The 15828-nt window shown below is 52.3% G+C and overlaps 1 protein-coding gene across 1 annotated transcript; it reads left to right on the forward strand.

The window, feature by feature from the left end:
- The first annotated feature begins 1199 nt into the window (after positions 1-1199).
- On the forward strand, positions 1200-13665 carry CDC25A (cell division cycle 25A). The gene is made up of 16 exons (XM_021542232.3): positions 1200-1482; positions 3612-3691; positions 4862-4916; positions 5267-5299; positions 5432-5468; positions 5824-5925; positions 6665-6763; positions 7361-7495; positions 8151-8225; positions 9416-9565; positions 9811-9903; positions 10354-10416; positions 10528-10626; positions 11238-11368; positions 11747-11858; positions 13190-13665. Exons 1-16 carry the CDS (start codon positions 1328-1330, stop codon positions 13328-13330), a joined length of 1560 nt encoding a protein of 519 aa, XP_021397907.1. The 5' UTR covers positions 1200-1327; the 3' UTR covers positions 13331-13665.
- Positions 13666-15828: the final 2163 nt, after the last annotated feature.

Here is a 15828-nt window from a genome sequence, read left to right on the forward strand (position 1 = left end):
CTCCAATATGCAAATGGACCAAAACTTATAAAAGTGAGAAGCCTCATGACTGGTCATGCATTTTGTGACAATTTTGGTTCATTTTGGGTGTAGCCCTGGCTGGGCTCTTGCGCTGCCCAAGATGCAGCCATTAAGGCCTTTTACTAAATACCTACTTTATTCTTTAACTCTGTCTAGCCTCTGTTCTGGGTCAGCCTTCACAAGGCATCAGTTCTGGCAACCTAGATGGAACAGAACCCACAATTCCTGGCTTAGGAAGCCAATGCTGTTTGGTGGTGGTAACTGCTGAAAAAAGTCTTGTAAAAAGGAAAATGTTCAGGGAGGGATAGCAGGAGTGAGGGTGCCTGGAAGAGCAGCAGGAGCCGGGGTGTGATGGCAATCTCTGAGATCCGGCATGCTCAGGGAAGGATCAAACACCCCACTGTCTAATCCAGGAACCAGCAGCACTGTGTGACTGGGGGTGGCAGGGCGCAGGGGTCGTGTCCTGGAGATCCCCTGCATCCAAAGCGATCAGCTGGACACAGCAGCCTCTGGAACCACCAGAGACATGGCAGAGGATTTGCCAGGGGCTGGACAGCACGGATCTGCGAACGCTCAGCTGGGGAGAAGCTGAGTGTCCTAAAGAGTTTATGTGGAGTACTGTCAAGTCTCCCTTTTCCTGCTCCTCTGTCCGTGAACCCCATCCTGGTGTTGCAGGGATGTGCAGTGCCTTACTTCCCCAGCCGCTCACCAAACGCCTCACAAAGTGGCTTTTGTTCTCAGGGAGAGCTCATTTGATGAGAAACCATGTGGGAAGGGCTCTTTGTCTCAGCGAGGCGGCGTTATCTGCTGAGTTTGTGCCTTTTTTCCTTCACGTTCCCCATTTTCCCCTCATGCCCAGGCTAAAGGGAGACGGCCGGAAACATGGCGGCAAAGAGGCGCCGCTATGAGACGGGAACTACATTACCCAGCATGCAACGCAGACAGCGATAACGCGGCGCGCCTGCTAGGAATACTGGGAAATGTAGTCCCTCCGCGCTGGCGCGCACTCCCCCCCAACTCCGATTTCCTCGCGTTCCTATTGGTCCAGAGCGACGCCAAGCAACCGCCGTGGGCGGGGCCTGGCCGCGGCGCCGCCGTTCCTACTGGCCGGAGCGCGCGCGGTGGGAGGGGAGGTTTGAAAAAAAACAACCCGCCCCCCGCGGGGCCCCGCGCGCTGATTGGCCGAGCCGCGGTTTGGCGCCAGCTTCAGAGCGGGCGACGGGTACCGGTTGGGGTCAAAACGCCGCGGCGGCCGCGCTGACGGGACGGGGCGGCAGGGCTGCGCTGCATCCCCGGTCCCGCTGCGATGGAGCCCACCCCGAGCGCTCCGCACCGCCGCCGCCGCCTCCTGCTGCTCTCGCCGGCCTCCCCCGCCTCGCCCGCCGTGGTGAAGGCGCTGTTTCAGGATGAGCTCTCGCCTGTCTCGGATCTCCGCCTCACCATGGAGCAGCTGGGGCGCGGGTGAGTCGGGGCGCGGGCCCCACCAGAGCCCGGGCGCCTCCTTTTTCTCCCCTCTGTGGTGACCCCCCCTCTCCCACAGGAAAAAGCGAGGTTTGGAGGGCTCGTCCCGCGCTGCTTCCTGCCGTGCCAAGGGAGCTCCTTCCTGCTCTGCTCCGGGCACTTTGTCCCTCTCCAAAACGCTTTCTTCCCGCTGCCGGGCCTAGGGAGGCTCCCCCTTGTATAAACCCCCCCCCAGGCCTCCAGGAGTCCTTTTCCTCGCCTTCCCTCCACCCCCGTAATTCCCTCCCGCGCTATTGTGAAAAACGCGTATTTTACACTGGGAACCCTTAGGGAATTACACGGATAAAAACCCCAAACCCCTTTGATGGCTTTATGCCCCTCGCAAGCCCCAAAGCCCCAGGCACGTCTTTTAACCCCCCCCTCACCTTCCCCAGCTATTCCCAGCTCTCAGGAACTCCTTCCCTTCCCTGTCCCCCCTCCTTCCCAAGGAAAAGCCTCGGGGTGCTCATCTGCCCTAGCCCCCCAAAAAACAGCCTCGTGGATCCCTCCTTTTCCTTTCCCCCCACCCCCAATGGAGGGTTCTCTTTATTCCCTTTCCCCCCACCCCCAATGGAGGGTTCTCTTTATTCCCTTTCTCCCCGCCCGGCACTGCGGGCTCATCCCGCTTCCTCTCCTTCCAGGCGCCCTCCCCACACCTCCAGCCCCTCTTCCCCCAGCCCTTCCCCCAAAAACGAGGCCTCCCGGGGCTGTTTCTTCTGCCCGCGCCCACCCACGAGGCCTCGGTTTTAACCCTCCCGCTGATCGTGAAAGGGTTTTAAAATCACGGGGATTTAGGGTTAGAAGGAAAATGAAGCTTAGTAGGCCCTGGGAAAATACCCTGGGAACGTGTAGGCCTTGTGCCTTGCTGGAACTGCACCTGTGTAGCTGGTACGTGATAAGTGATATAATTGTTAGATGTGATGATTGTTTAGTAATTAAATATAATTACTGTTTGATCGTAGGAATAATCATGAGAAACTGGTCAGAAGCTTAAGAAAGATCACGAGAAACTCATGGTTGAATAAGGTCAATGTATACAATAGAACAATATAAGTTTAATTAATAATTAATATGTAAGTTCTGTAAGGATAGAATATAAAATACGTTCAGCTCGAAAGCCATGTGGGAGTCAGATTTGGGTCTGTACCCCTGATTCCCAGAGCTCTCAATAGAAGCAGCTGCATAGAGTCATATCCTGTGATTCTGTGTGCTCCTGACCGCTGACACCACCCCACAAACCTCCAGGAGTCCCTTAGGGCCCCCTTTGGCTGCTGCCTCCCATCTGTTCTGCCCTCCTGCCCCCATCCCACACAGATCCATGCTCTGGGACACCTTCCCCCTGCCCAGGTTCTGCTCTGGGCATTCCCCTCCCTCCTGAGCCCTTCCCTGGCTTTCCCTCTCTCCCACAAAAAGCTTTGTGTCCCTTCCATGTCCTCCTGCCTGCCCTGTTCCTGCTCTGTGCTCTGCAGCTGCACCCCTTCCCTAAACCCCAGCTGCTCCCTTTTCCTGCTCTCTTAACTCCTCTAATCCCATTATTCCCACAGTTCCTCCCTTGTGTGGCTCCTGTTTTGTCCTGGCCCACTCAGGTCTCAATGACCCTCCTGGATTTTGTTTGTTGATTTTCTGTTCTCATTTCTGCCACCACCTGCCTTATGGTCCCATCCTTCCTTCAGATTCCTGGGATTCCTGCAAGCCATTGGCAGTGCCCCTCTTGGAATTTATTCAGCCCTTTGATTTTGTAGCCCTGGCTACATTCTTTTTTTAATTAACCACATGCTGGAGCCTCACTCAGGTAGCTTTTCCTTTTTATATGTGGGACTCCATATGATTTTCTTCTCTCTCAGCACTGAGGTTTAGCAGATAAAACAAAATTTGGGAGGTAACTATTTATCAAAATGGGTTTGAATTAGAAATTCAGCAATTTTATCAATGCAAAACCTGAATTAAAGGAGTGTCTGCCAAAGAGGATTGCAGTTCCAGGAAGGATAACTGGGCTTTGATAGAACTCCAGGTGATGCCCACCTGTGCTGTACCTACCTGCAGTGTTGTGTTTCTTGCTTTTAAAGCAAATCCCAAATTTTCCTTTCCAGGCAGCATGAAAATTTGGACCAGGACGTGGGAACCAAAAATGGATTGCACAGATCAGCATCTTCAGAGTCCACAGACTCAGGTGGGGCTGCCTCAATTAATAAATTCTGATTAGGAATTGCAAAGCAATGCACTCCTACATGGCACCCAGGGTTTGGAGAGAGAACTGGCCCTGCCTGCAGCCCCCTCTCTTTCCCATGCCCTTGGAAGGAGGGAGGCAGATGGAAAATCCCCCAGGAAACCTCTGCAGCTCGTGGTTTGGGCTGTAGATTTTTTTGAATTATTATTTTAAATTTTGCTTTAATTGTCCTGGAGGCTGTGAGCAGTAGGGAGTGAAAACAAGTCCTCACTGTGTTTTCTCTCTTTAAACCCAGACTGTGCCAGTGAGTGGCTCTGTCCTGTGTTCTCCTGTTACCCAGGGCACGGGTTGGTGATCTGATCTGAAACCCCTCAGTTCTGGTACTTCCTGGGAGGATTTCCTGTTTTTCACATGAGATGTTTTATCGTTGAAAATGAAATAAGCTCTCACCCCATAACTTGTAGATTCCCTCTGGTGCTTCATTGCTCCAGCTGAGGGAAATCACTGTTTCCACCTGGATTTATGCCCCATTTTGAGGGCACTTTCAGCCCAAAAAAGAACTTTGTGAAGTGCTGAAGCAGCAGTGCAGCTCACAAACCAGGGAGCAGGACAGAGCAGCCAGCCTTGCTGAAGCCTCACTTTCTGTGGCTCCTCAGGAACCCGTGCTGGAGTGACTCTGGATGTGTCTGAAATGCTGTGGGGTATAAAGCTGTGCTTGCTTTGTGCTTCTGAAGTGCTTCCTGTTAATTCCAGGACACTCAGAAGGGCCTTTTGACTGCTTATTTTTGTGAACGAGCCCAAAATTTCTTCGTAGGTGTAACTGAAAACATGACTTTAAAAAACCCCTAAAGGACTAAATTGTTTATTAAGGTGTGTGTGGGAGAATAAACAGAGTATTCTATGCTGAGTGCCAGTCAGCACACCGTGTGATAGCCCAGGCAGGGCTTGGGTTTTTTTTTAAATTATCCCTGTTTTTCCCCAAGTGCTGGCACTTGATGTGCCACAGCCAAATCCACAGTGGGGAGTGGGTGCAACTCCAATTTATTCTGCACCGAGGTGAGGCTGCAGATGGGACTTTCCACATGGATTTCCTGGGTCTTTCTGTGGAAATCTGTAGCAGTGTGTGATATTCCCTGTGTATAAATCAGTGGGAAATCTGTGTCTCCTCTGCAGGTTTGGCTTTGGATTCTCCTGGCCCTGCGACCTCACAGGACACCATGGAGGACATGTGAGTGTTAAACACGTTAAACAAATAGGGCTAATGAGGCCTGGGGAGGGTTTTCCTCTGCTGGCACATGTGCACTGGGTTTTCCCTGCTGCTGCACCTCTCCATGTGCTCCTCAGCTGGAATTGGCCCTGCCCCTGCCCAGGGCACTGCAGAGCTGCCTCTGAGCAGGGTGGTGTGCCAACCACATGGCCCTGGCACCTACCTGCAGCCTGGGGCTGCACCAAGGTCTGTCTAAACTGCATTTTTTAGTATTTCGCTTAAATCTGTGCCTTAAGAACCACAGATCCATTTAATTTGGCAAAGACCTCTTAAAGACTTTCAAGACCAATCTTTTGATCTTTTGCTTTTAGGTTTGAGAAAGCAATCAAATCCAGCAGGGTGAAGTAAGTAAAATTCTATTTAAAATTTTTCCTTGGTGTCTCTTTTAGATTATGGAATTGGGGGGTGATTTCTATTCATGTCACTGCCTTTTCAAGCAAAATGTTGAAATAAATTTTTGTTCTTTTTCATTGTAGTCTTCGAATACCTTTCAGAAGAATCCATTCCTTGCCAGTAAGTGAGAGTGGGATGTTAAAGGATTTAGCATGGTTTTGGTTGAATGCATTTAGTTGAATACTTGTTAATTTTCTGGCTTCAACTCCAGCTGCTGGGGTGCTTAATGTCAAAACTAGAGTTTGTAAATTCCCAATCTCACTTAATTTAGTGTGAAATTTCCTTGATGTGGCTCCATCACTGGTGCACTGAAGCATTTTGGTCCCTGTACCAGGATGCCAGCAGAGAATTCCTGCACAGGGTGTGCAAAATTTGTAGTCAGAGGCTTTCCAGTCTTTGTTAACCCCTTTAGAGCTTGAAATGTGCTTGTGCAAGGACTGATGCACGGTCCTGAACTGTCCCTTCTGTGTTGTAGCAAAGCCTGCTGGGCTCCAGCCCTGCTCTGAAGAGAAACAACTCTGACTCTCTGGACACTGATGCTTTCCAGCCTTTGGAACAGGATGAAAATAAGGAAAATGTAAGTGCTGTTTCCTGTGGGAAGGGAGGGACAGCTGGATTAGCACATCCCTGCACAGGGAGTGTGATGGGAAAGGTTTCAATTATCCCCTGCCAGGCTGTTCTTCAGGCACAGCCACCTTTAGCTCAGTTTTTTTCTGAAGGACACTTGCAGCTCTGATTAGAGTGGCTGCAAACTGTTGGCAGGTTAATAAAAACTGGGGAGACTTAGCCCAGTTCTGCCTTGGTGCCACTGACCCTGATTCCTTTCTGGCTGTGGCAGAGGAAAATCTGTTCCCACTGCTTGCTCTGGACAAGAGCTGCCTCCAGAAGGGGTTTGGGGAGGTCACCCCTGGCTTCCCACTGCTGCCATGGGGAGCCCTGCTTTCCTCTTGGATTCAGTGTCCTGGCTCTGCCCTGGCTGCTGGGAATCCTGTGGGGGATGAGGTGTGAGGACACAGCCTTGGCTGCCTCCAAGAATTATTTATTTATTCTGCAGAGAATTGACTGACAGGAATAAAAAAGCCCTGAAGCCTGTAGGTGATGCCAAGAGCATAAATTCCTGGATTATGTTAGATGAAACACTGCTGTCACATCTTTAATTTGAAAACATTCACCTTCAGACTGTTCCTGTTGGCAGCAGGGAGCTTAAATCCAGCATGCCAGGCAGTTTAACAAAATGGAACAGATAAAAGAATCCAAGCAACTTAACACAGTTTGTAATTTTGGTAAAATGATCATTTTTCTGGTTTTTATTTCAGGAAGCATTTGAGTTCAAGAAGCCAACCAAGCCAGCTTCTCGTGGCTTCCGTGATGGAAGGGGTGTTCCTGGAGCAAGGCAGAATTCATCTCCAGCTCAGGTACTTGGTTCTTTTCAACAGATTCTCACCTGATTCTCTGGGATCAAAATAACCAAATCAGGGTTCTAAAGTGGTGATGTGAGCCAGGTGCCAGATAGAAAAACCTATTTATCTGCCAGATAAGGAAATTCTTCTCACCTTTGGCTCATGAGAAATTTGAAACATTGGTCTGGGAACGAGTCAGCACAGAACTGGGGTTCTGCTCAGCGAGTGAAGGGAGTGTGGACATTGATTTGGATTGAAGTGATTAGTAAGGTTGATACTGAATGTTCAGGCAGATGCATTTGGAACAACAAACCCAGCTGTGTAAATGCAGCTGGATTTTATGTCCAGATGTGACATCCAGGGAGAAAATTCACCTTATTCATACCTTGTTTTTTACAAAAAGCAACTGAAAAATCATTGTTCAGAAACAGAGCTGGGGAGCCAGGCCTTGTCTCAGCTCCCTGGATCCAGCAGCTCTTCCAGAATCCTGCTGATCCCTGCCTGTGCTGCAGCTCAGGGCTGGGGATAACCACGGTGGTGGCCCCTCCGTGGCTGCAGCATCCTGCAGGGAGCAGAGGGAATGCTGTTAACCCTCCCTCTGTCTCCTCCCAGCTGCCCATGGAGGAAAGAGCCTCAGGGGAACAGGAGAACTCCAGGGCAGCCTTCCTGCAGCAGCATTCCCTGCCCTCCTCGGAGAGCGAGGATGACGATGGCTTCATGGAGCTGCTGGATGAGCAGGACTTGAAGGTGTGTGCAGAGGGGATGGGGTGGAGATGCCCAAATCAGCTCTGCCCGATGTGTCTGGTGTGCTCTGGCTGCAGTCAGGCTGCTCAAACTGCAGCACGCTGGGTTTTTGGGACTCACAGAAGCCCAGACTGGTCTGGGTTGGAAGTGACCTTAAAGCCTATCCAGTTCCAATCCCCTGCCATGGGCAGGGACATCTCCCACAAGGAGATTAATTAGTTCTCATCATCTTTTCTAACTCCCACTGGGGTGTCTATCTTCTAAGTGCTCTTTCCTAGTGCAGCCAGTGGGATTTGTTTGGGGTCTCAACAAGTGAATTATTTTTAGTTTGAGAACTGAGGGAATTATTTGAACAGTTGGAATTTTTCTTTAGAAACTTGCTGAAAAAGTCAGAGGTGGTGATTGCTTTGAGCCACTTAGATACAAGACTGTTTCCAAGGGCATTTGAAATGCTTAAAGCCCCGGAGGCTCATCTTTGTTAATCAATCAAGGAATTGATAAACTCACCTTCTCCAGCATGGCTCAGCTCAGTTGCATTGTTTCCTTGAGAACTGGACTGGAGATGGAGTTAAATCCCTGCAGCTGATTGCAGCTGGAATGTTCAGCTGAGCTGTACGTGCAGTCTGGGTGGGTGAGCAGGAGCTTCCCTCTCTTCCAGAACGATGAGGAGATGCCCTCAGACGTGTCCAGCCTCTGGACAGCACCGCTGGTCATGAGGAGAGCTGACAGTCGGGTGAGTGTCCCCCACAGGGACAGGGACTGGCAGTGGGACAAGTGATCCTGCTGGCTCCTACATCCCCAGGAACAGAGCAAGCAGTGGGACAAGTGATCCTGCTGGCTCCTGAATCCCCAAGAACAGAGCAAGCAGTGGGACAAGTGATCCTGCTGGCTCCTACATCCCCAAGAACAGGACAAGCAGTGGGACAAGTGATCCTGCTGGCTCCTACATCCCCAAGAACAGGACAAGCAGTGGGACAAGTGATCCTGCTGGCTCCTGCCTCCCCAAGAACAGAACAAGCAGTGAGACAAGTGATCCTGCTGGCTCCTGAATCCCCAAGAACAGGACAAGCAGTGGGACAAGTGATCCTACTGGCTCCTGAATCCCCAAGAACAGGACAAGCAGTGGGACAAGTGATCCTACTGGCTCCTGAATCCCCAAGAACAGAGCAAGCAGTGGGACAAGTGATCCTGCTGGCTCCTGCCTCCCCAAGAACAGAACAAGCAGTGGGACAAGTGATCCTGCTGGCTCCTGAATCCCCAAGAACAGAGCAAGCAGTGGGACAAGTGATCCTGCTGGCTCCTGCCTCCCCAAGAACAGAGCAAGCAGTGGGACAAGTGATCCTGCTGGCTCCTGAATCCCCAAGAACAGAGCAAGCAGTGGGACAAGTGATCCTGCTGGCTCCTGCATCCCCAAGAACAGGACAAGCCCTAGCATGACCTCCTGCAGAATTCCCTTATCTCTGGAGCAGACTTTGTCAGCGTGGAACAATTGGTGTTTATAGGAATAGAATTTCTTCTTGCACCTCATAAATGTGAGAAGATCTTGACTTCCCTTATCAGAGTCTTGGCATATCTGGAATTCACTCTGCACGGACTCACCTGGAATGCTGTAACCTGATGCTTTGATAACAGACTGGGAAAGGAGCTCCAGCAGAAAGCTCCTTAATCTGCTGATAAATTGGCTGCTAATTGATGTAGAACACTTTGCTGGCTCTTTATCTTGCTTATGGTGCCCCAAGCTCCCTAGTAACAAGTGTTACTGGAAATGTAAAGCCTGGATAATTCAGATTAACAGCCCCCTGTTGCTCTGCAGTGGTGGTGCCTTAATTGAGGCCGAGTTTGGGATAATCTGAAAGCCTGAGTTGGGTTTATTTTCTTTTATAAACCTTTGCTGGACAACTCAACTCCTCTTCTCCCTCGTAGGCCAAGCGGTGCCGGCTGTTTGGCTCTTCATCCATGTCAAGCATTGCAGGAAGAACCACCCAGAAAAGGATGGAGAGATCCCAGGAGGAGAATTCTCCAGGGAAAAGCAAGAAGAGGAAAAGCCTGCCCGGAACTTCCGAGGACTCGACGGTTTGTGACAGAGAATTGATGAGGGGAGATACAGGGTTGGGGTCTGGTTTGTGAAGGTTGGTGGGAGCTTTTCCAGGTGGATTTTTGGGGCAACAATTCCACAGTCCTGAACCTGAGCTTTGCTCCGAGCAGGGAAGCTGAGGGGTGTGGTTCAGGCTTGGGAGTGCACTCCAGGCTGTCAGCTATGGGAAACAGGGAATGGGACATGTCTGCCCTCAGTGCTCATGGATCTCTGTGTCCTGCAGAGCCTGAAGCTGGTGAGGACCCAGCCCTCCACAGCAGAGATCGAGAGCATTTTGGACAGTGACCAGAGAGACCTTATCGGGGACTTCTCCAAGGTAATGCCAGAGATTCCATGGCCAAGTGTTGAATGAAGTGTTCTAAGGGCCTCTCTTGGTGGGGATGTCTCAAACCAGCCCAGAAAAACACTGCCCTTTATAGAGGCTTTTCTGTTCCCTCAAACCTGCCTTGCTTCTTTGGGCTTGCTCTTGGAGTCTTTTCCAACCTTAACAATTCTTTGGTCTTCAAACAACCAGGAGAGGCTGTTGGTGAGAAGGGGATATCCCAGGTTAGACCAAACTGATCCATTTGTGGTTAAAGCCCTATAAAATCCCTCTAGTGTAGGAGACAAAACCTAAATTTTGTGCCTGATTTTAGCATTCTTAGGAGTTTTAACTCCTGCAGAGGTTCTGGCCAGCAGAGTATCTGTTAGAGAGTGAACTGCTGGATGCTGTGCTGGTCACCCATGTGACTCACAGCTGGAATTTTCTCAATCCTGTCTCTTCCAGAGTTATTTATTTGACACTGTCGATGGGAAACACCAAGATTTAAAGTACATCGACTCCGAAATGGTGAGTGCTCCAAGGGAGCCAGAAAAATTCTTTAGTGAGGGTTGGGGAACAACACAAAAAATGGCTTGAAACAACTGAACTCTGGTTTTTGTGATTTTTTTTTTTTCTCAGATTGTGTCTGTGCTGACTGGCAAGTTTGAGAGCTTCATCAAGCAGTGTGTGATAATTGACTGTAGATACCCCTATGAGTACGAAGGGGGACACATCAAGGTATTTTGGCCCCATAAGAGCAGTGCAGGTGGTCTGAAGCTGCAGCCTGGGGTCACTGGGATCCCTGTGGGGCTGATTTTATCCAAGGCCCTGTGGATATGTTATTCCTGAGGGGCCTTTCTGGGATCCTGTCATGCTCACCCGCTGCCTGGGACATGACACTCTGTGTCCAGCATCCTCATCTCTCAGGAAGCTAAAACTGGAATGCTGAGCTTCATTTCAATGACAGACTTGAAAGGAAAAGTGGCTGTGTAAAACACAACAGGAGCAGATCACCCAGACACCTTGTGGTGTTAAAGCCCCTTTCAGTGCCTAGAGGGGCTCCAGCAGAGCTGGGGAGGGACTTGGGACAAGGGATGGAAGGACAGGACACAGGGAATGGCTCCCAGTGCCAGAGGGCAGGGATGAGTGGGATATAGGGAAGAGATTCCTGGCTGAGGAATCACACAGAGCCAGTTCCAGACTGTGGTGCCCTGGCGGGCTTTGGAGCTGTGCTGGGAGAGGGTTCCAGAGCTCTCCCAGCTAACCCAGATGAGGAATTGCTTCCCATGGGAGTGGCATGAGTTTGTGGCTGTTCCCTTCCATTCAGTGCTCGGACTCTGCCCTTGCAGGGTGCCATAAACCTCCACATGGAAGAGGAGGTGGAGAATTTCCTGCTGAAGAAGCCGATCCAGCCGTCGGAGGACAAGCGCGTCATCGTGGTGTTCCACTGCGAGTTCTCCTCGGAGCGTGGCCCTCGCATGTGAGCTCCCCTCCCTGCCTGGGCTGTTCCTCAGCACTCGGAGGGGCTGGGCTGTCACCCTGGGCTGGGCTGTCACCCTGCGCTGGCTGTCACCCTGCGCTGGCTGTCACCCTGCGCTGGCTGTCACCCTGTGTGGGCTGTCACCCTGCACTGGCTGCGTTTGGCACAGCCTGGGCGTGAGGAGCCGTGCTGGGCCTGGGCTGGAGCGCTGGAACGTTCAGAGGTTTTTCCTTTCCCCTCTGAACTTTGGCTGTGGGGCTCCTCAGGCTCTCCCTGACATGCAGCTCCAGCTCCTCCATCGAGGGATGGGGGTTTGGATGCAGCTTTGGGAATTATTCGTTGAATGTGGGATTTAACACGGGATTTTCCCCACCGCAGGTGCCGGTTTGTGAGGGAACAGGACAGGCTGAGCAATGAGTACCCCAACCTGCACTACCCTGAGCTCTACGTGCTCAAGGGGGGCTACAAGGATTTCTTCTCGAGGTGCCAGGTGAGTAATGTGGATTCCTCATCCCTGGAAGTGTCCAAAGTCAGGTGGGAAGGGGCTTGCAGCAGCCTGGGACAGTGGAAGGTGTCCCTGCCATGGCAGGGTATAGAAGAAGATCTTCTAGGTTCCTCCAACTCAAGCCTTTCTATGGTCTCTTTCACACTCTGAAGAAATAGTAGATAAATAATATTAATTTATTTTCTTCCTACTCACATTTCTCTTTGGGCAGAGTGGTTTGTCTGGGGGGCTTTTCCTCCTCGTTCTCTTTTCATTGGGCTGTTCCAGAGCAGCTCAGCCTGTTCTGTGTCTCAGAGCTGTCTTCCTGCCATATAGCTGAAGGGCTTCTCTACTTGTCTCAAGCAAAACAGAAGTGGTTTCTGCCCCTTCAGAACAAACTGTCACTCAGAGAAAGGATTTCAGCCTGCTCAGAGCAGGGGAGAAGACAAGGCTTGACAGTAATTGCTGGATAAATGGAAACCTGAGGTCTTGTACAGTCCTAAACCAGCAAAATTGAAAACCTGAGCTTGGAGTTTGCAGCCTCTAATTAAGACAAGGAAATTAAAACCCACCTCCCAGCTCTTCCCAGCACTTCAGGGGTGAGATTGCTTCTGTCCTTGGCTCCTGCAGCATTTCCATGGTCCCAGTGCTCCTGGGATCTGTCCTGCTGCTCTGACACAAGCAGGCCTCAGCTCCTCAGGCCCCCACACTTCCAGTCATCCCCTGGGAGGTGGGAGGTACCTGGCCTGGCCATGGCCGGCTGGATGGGGCTGTCAGCTCCTTCCTTCCCTGTGGGATGCTGGCTCTCCCAGCCCTGGCAGCCGGTGCTGCTGGGTTTTGGCTCCCCTGGGCTGAGGGCCACCCGTGCTTTGGGGTGTCCCCGTGGATTTTGGGTTGTCCCGAGGAGGGGGCACCGAAGCCTCAAGGTGGCAGCACGGGACAGCCGAGGGCAGCTCCACGGGGATCATGGCATGCTCTGGCCTGGAGGGGACCCGCAGTGATCCGTGTTCCCTCCGTGCATGGAATCCACGACCTTGCCGTGATCAGCAGCCCTGCTCTGGCCAGCTGGGCTGGAACATCCTTCCAGTCCGTGCCACTGCAAGGTGAACTCTCAACCAGCTCAGCCTGTGCGTTGCCTGCCAGGAAATTTGGGATGAGAGCCCTGAACACAAAGCCCTTGTTTTGTTGGCTGTAACCTGAATCTTCCCTGAGCTCTGTGTGTCTGCCACAGCGCTCCTGCCTGGAAGGGGGGTCTGTCCCCGTTTGCTCCAGTGGCTGCTGGTGCTGGGATCACCACGCTGGTGACACTGAGGTGACCCCAGCTCCTGTTTCCCCAGAGCTTCTGCGAGCCCCAGAGCTACCGCCCGATGCACCACAAGGACTTCAAGGAGGACCTGAAGCGGTTCCGCACCAAGAGCCGGACCTGGGCCGGGGAGAAGAGCAAGAGGGAGATGTACAGTCGGCTCAAGAAGCTCTGAGGGCTGCAGGGACCTGCAAGGACTGCCCAGCCCGGGGGCTGCAGTGGCACAGCCCCGTGTTCCTGTGCTCCCACTCCCCTGGGTCTCCTCCCTGGGATCACCTGGACCTCGGCCCCACGAGCCGGACGCCGGCTGGGAGCCGCCTTGGGATTCTCTTGGTTACGTTGCTTCGTGAAAATGTTGTGGCTTCTTGTGTTGTGTGACACCCCCAGACCGCCCAGGGAGGCTGGGGACAGCCTCGTGGGGCTGGGCTCGGTGTCAGCACTGCCAGGGAATTGTAGTGCCTGTTAATTTTTAAATGCTTCTTTTATTTAAATACAGTCAAATGAAGCCAATACCGCTGCAGTTGGATCATCTGGGTTGTACTTAAACCTTGTTTCTGCTCCAGGGTGACCTGCTGGGGGGGATTGAGGGGGTCATTATTTTTATCAGCTGCAGTTTTGGTTCTGTGCAGCATTGTGGGAAGGAAAATGGGAAATATCCCGTGATGGCTCAGGATTCCCACCTGGGCGAGCTGCAGGAAGCCTTGGGAGCCCAGCAAAGGGAAACTGCTTGTTGTTCATAAACATCACGTTCACCTCGTTCACTTCCTGCAGGGTGTTTCATTTCATGGTGTGTTTGTGTTGGTTCTGGAGGAGTTGGTGTTTCTGTGGAGGGAGAGGTTTTGGGAGCTGCGGGGGTTCAGCACTTGGGTGATCCCAGGATTCTCAGTGGTGTCACAGCTGCCTCTGAGCCTGGGAGTTGTTCTTTATCCTGAAATGGTGCCAGAGTGGATCCTGGCTGTGAGGGATCCCAGCAGCTGCTCTGACACCACTTCTGGGGGTGGCTGTGGTGCCTTCTCCATCTGCCAGGAAAGGCAGGAGCTGGGATTAATCCACGGGGGAAGCAGAACTTCTCAGCTGTGTTGGACCCCCCAGCTGAGAAAGTTCTGCAGTTCCAAACTGCTTTGCTGCTGGTTTTGGGGTCACTTCAGCCCCAACTCTTAGATCCATCTTCCTCACACCAACTTCCAGGTGAAAACTGGTGCTCCTGGGAAGCTCCGCGTGCCTGGGAACTTCCTGGTTCATTCTGTTGTATCCATGTCAAAAAATACTGAAATGGAGATACCTTATGTGGAATTTTAACTTGCTCATTTTTGAAACCCATTTCTTAAAACCTGCTGTTAATCCTTTTGCTCCCAAGAGGATTAAACTTGGAATTATCTTGTTTAAAAAAAAAAAAAAAAAAAAAAATCGTAATTTGCTGTTTTCCCTCAAAGCTGAATCCCTTGAATAAGGAGATGATGAAATGTGAAATCGGAAGTGATGGTTACAATTTTCTCCCATTGCCTTGGGAAGGGGATGTGGGGTGCTGGAGACTCAGGAAAGGTGATGGGCAGTGCCCCAGTGCCCCAAACTGTCCTTTGGCCCAGCCCAGGGGGGGTGAAGCACCAGCTCAGCACCACAAGGGCTGGGCAGGATCTCTCAGTCCCGCTCTGCCAGCCAGCAGCTGCTCCATGGGAATGTTCTGACTCCTCCTCCGTGTCCAGAAGAAGCAGATGGACACTGGCCTGGGCCAGGACGCTCCTTGCCGAGGTCACTCAGCTGGAGCACAACCATGGCAGCATCCCTGCTCTGCAGCTGCACTTCCCAAATCTCTCCTCCCTCAGTGCCTGGTGCTCGGGGTGTGGGGTGAGTGCTGGGGAGGAGCCCAGTGCAGGGACTGGGAATGGCTGAAACCCCACAGGGCTGCAAAGGAGACCCCCTGTCCCAGCCCACTCCCCTCTGTGTGCTGGGAGTCCTGGGGAGGGAGAGGCATCTAAACAGGATCCAAACTCTCAAAACTAAGAGATTGCTGTGGGCACAGGGAAAAAATCCCAGCCCCCAAGCTGCTGCCTGCACCTCTCCTTGCAGCAGGACGCAGGTGAGCTGCTTGCTCACGCTGGCAGAACCCCAGGCTGGTGGTGGGTGCTGTTTGTGTCTTTGCTCCTTGCTTCCAGGATAAATGCCAGAGCAGCTGTGGCTGCCCTTGGATTATCCCTGGCAGTGCCCAGGGCCAGGTTGGAGCAGCCTGGGGCAGTGGGAGGTGTCCCTGCCATGGCAGGTGGGCACTGGGTGGGCTTTGAGGTCCTTTGGACCATTCTGAGTTCCACGGTTCTGGCTGCAGCCCCCTGAGTGTCAGAGCTGTGTGCTCCCCTCCCTCCATCCATGCTGTGGCCAGTCACAGCTGGCAAATTTTGGCTGAGGCTCCTGCTCTGTGCCGGGCTTTTCCCAGGGGGCTGTTGTGACGAGCAGGAGGCCAACAAGGGGGTTGGATTTAAAACCTTCCCTGGAAATCCAGCACGGTGCCTCCAAAGCCTCGGGAGGCTCCAGCAGAGAACGGGGTGGGGTTTCTTTCCCCCTTCCCTCCATCTGGCACCCTGAACAGTGATGTTGAAAGCAGCTTCAACCTTCATCAGCCTCGGCCCCCAGCTCCTGAACGCCGCAGAGCTCGGTGTTTCCTCCCAGACCAGGTCACCT

This window comes from Lonchura striata, chromosome 1, assembly GCF_046129695.1.
Source record: "Lonchura striata isolate bLonStr1 chromosome 1, bLonStr1.mat, whole genome shotgun sequence".
NCBI classification, from domain to species: domain Eukaryota; kingdom Metazoa; phylum Chordata; class Aves; order Passeriformes; family Estrildidae; genus Lonchura; species Lonchura striata.

Excerpts from the sequence above, each read along its gene's own strand:
- CDC25A (XM_021542232.3), top strand. The coding sequence starts at position 1,328 with ATGGAGCCCACCCCGAGCGCTCCGCACCGCCGCCGCCGCCTCCTGCTG. Across the intron at positions 4,917-5,266 it reads CAGGACACCATGGAGGACAT|GTTTGAGAAAGCAATCAAAT; the intron begins GTGAGTGTTAAA and ends TTTTGCTTTTAG. Across the intron at positions 11,369-11,746 it reads TCGGAGCGTGGCCCTCGCAT|GTGCCGGTTTGTGAGGGAAC; the intron begins GTGAGCTCCCCT and ends TCCCCACCGCAG.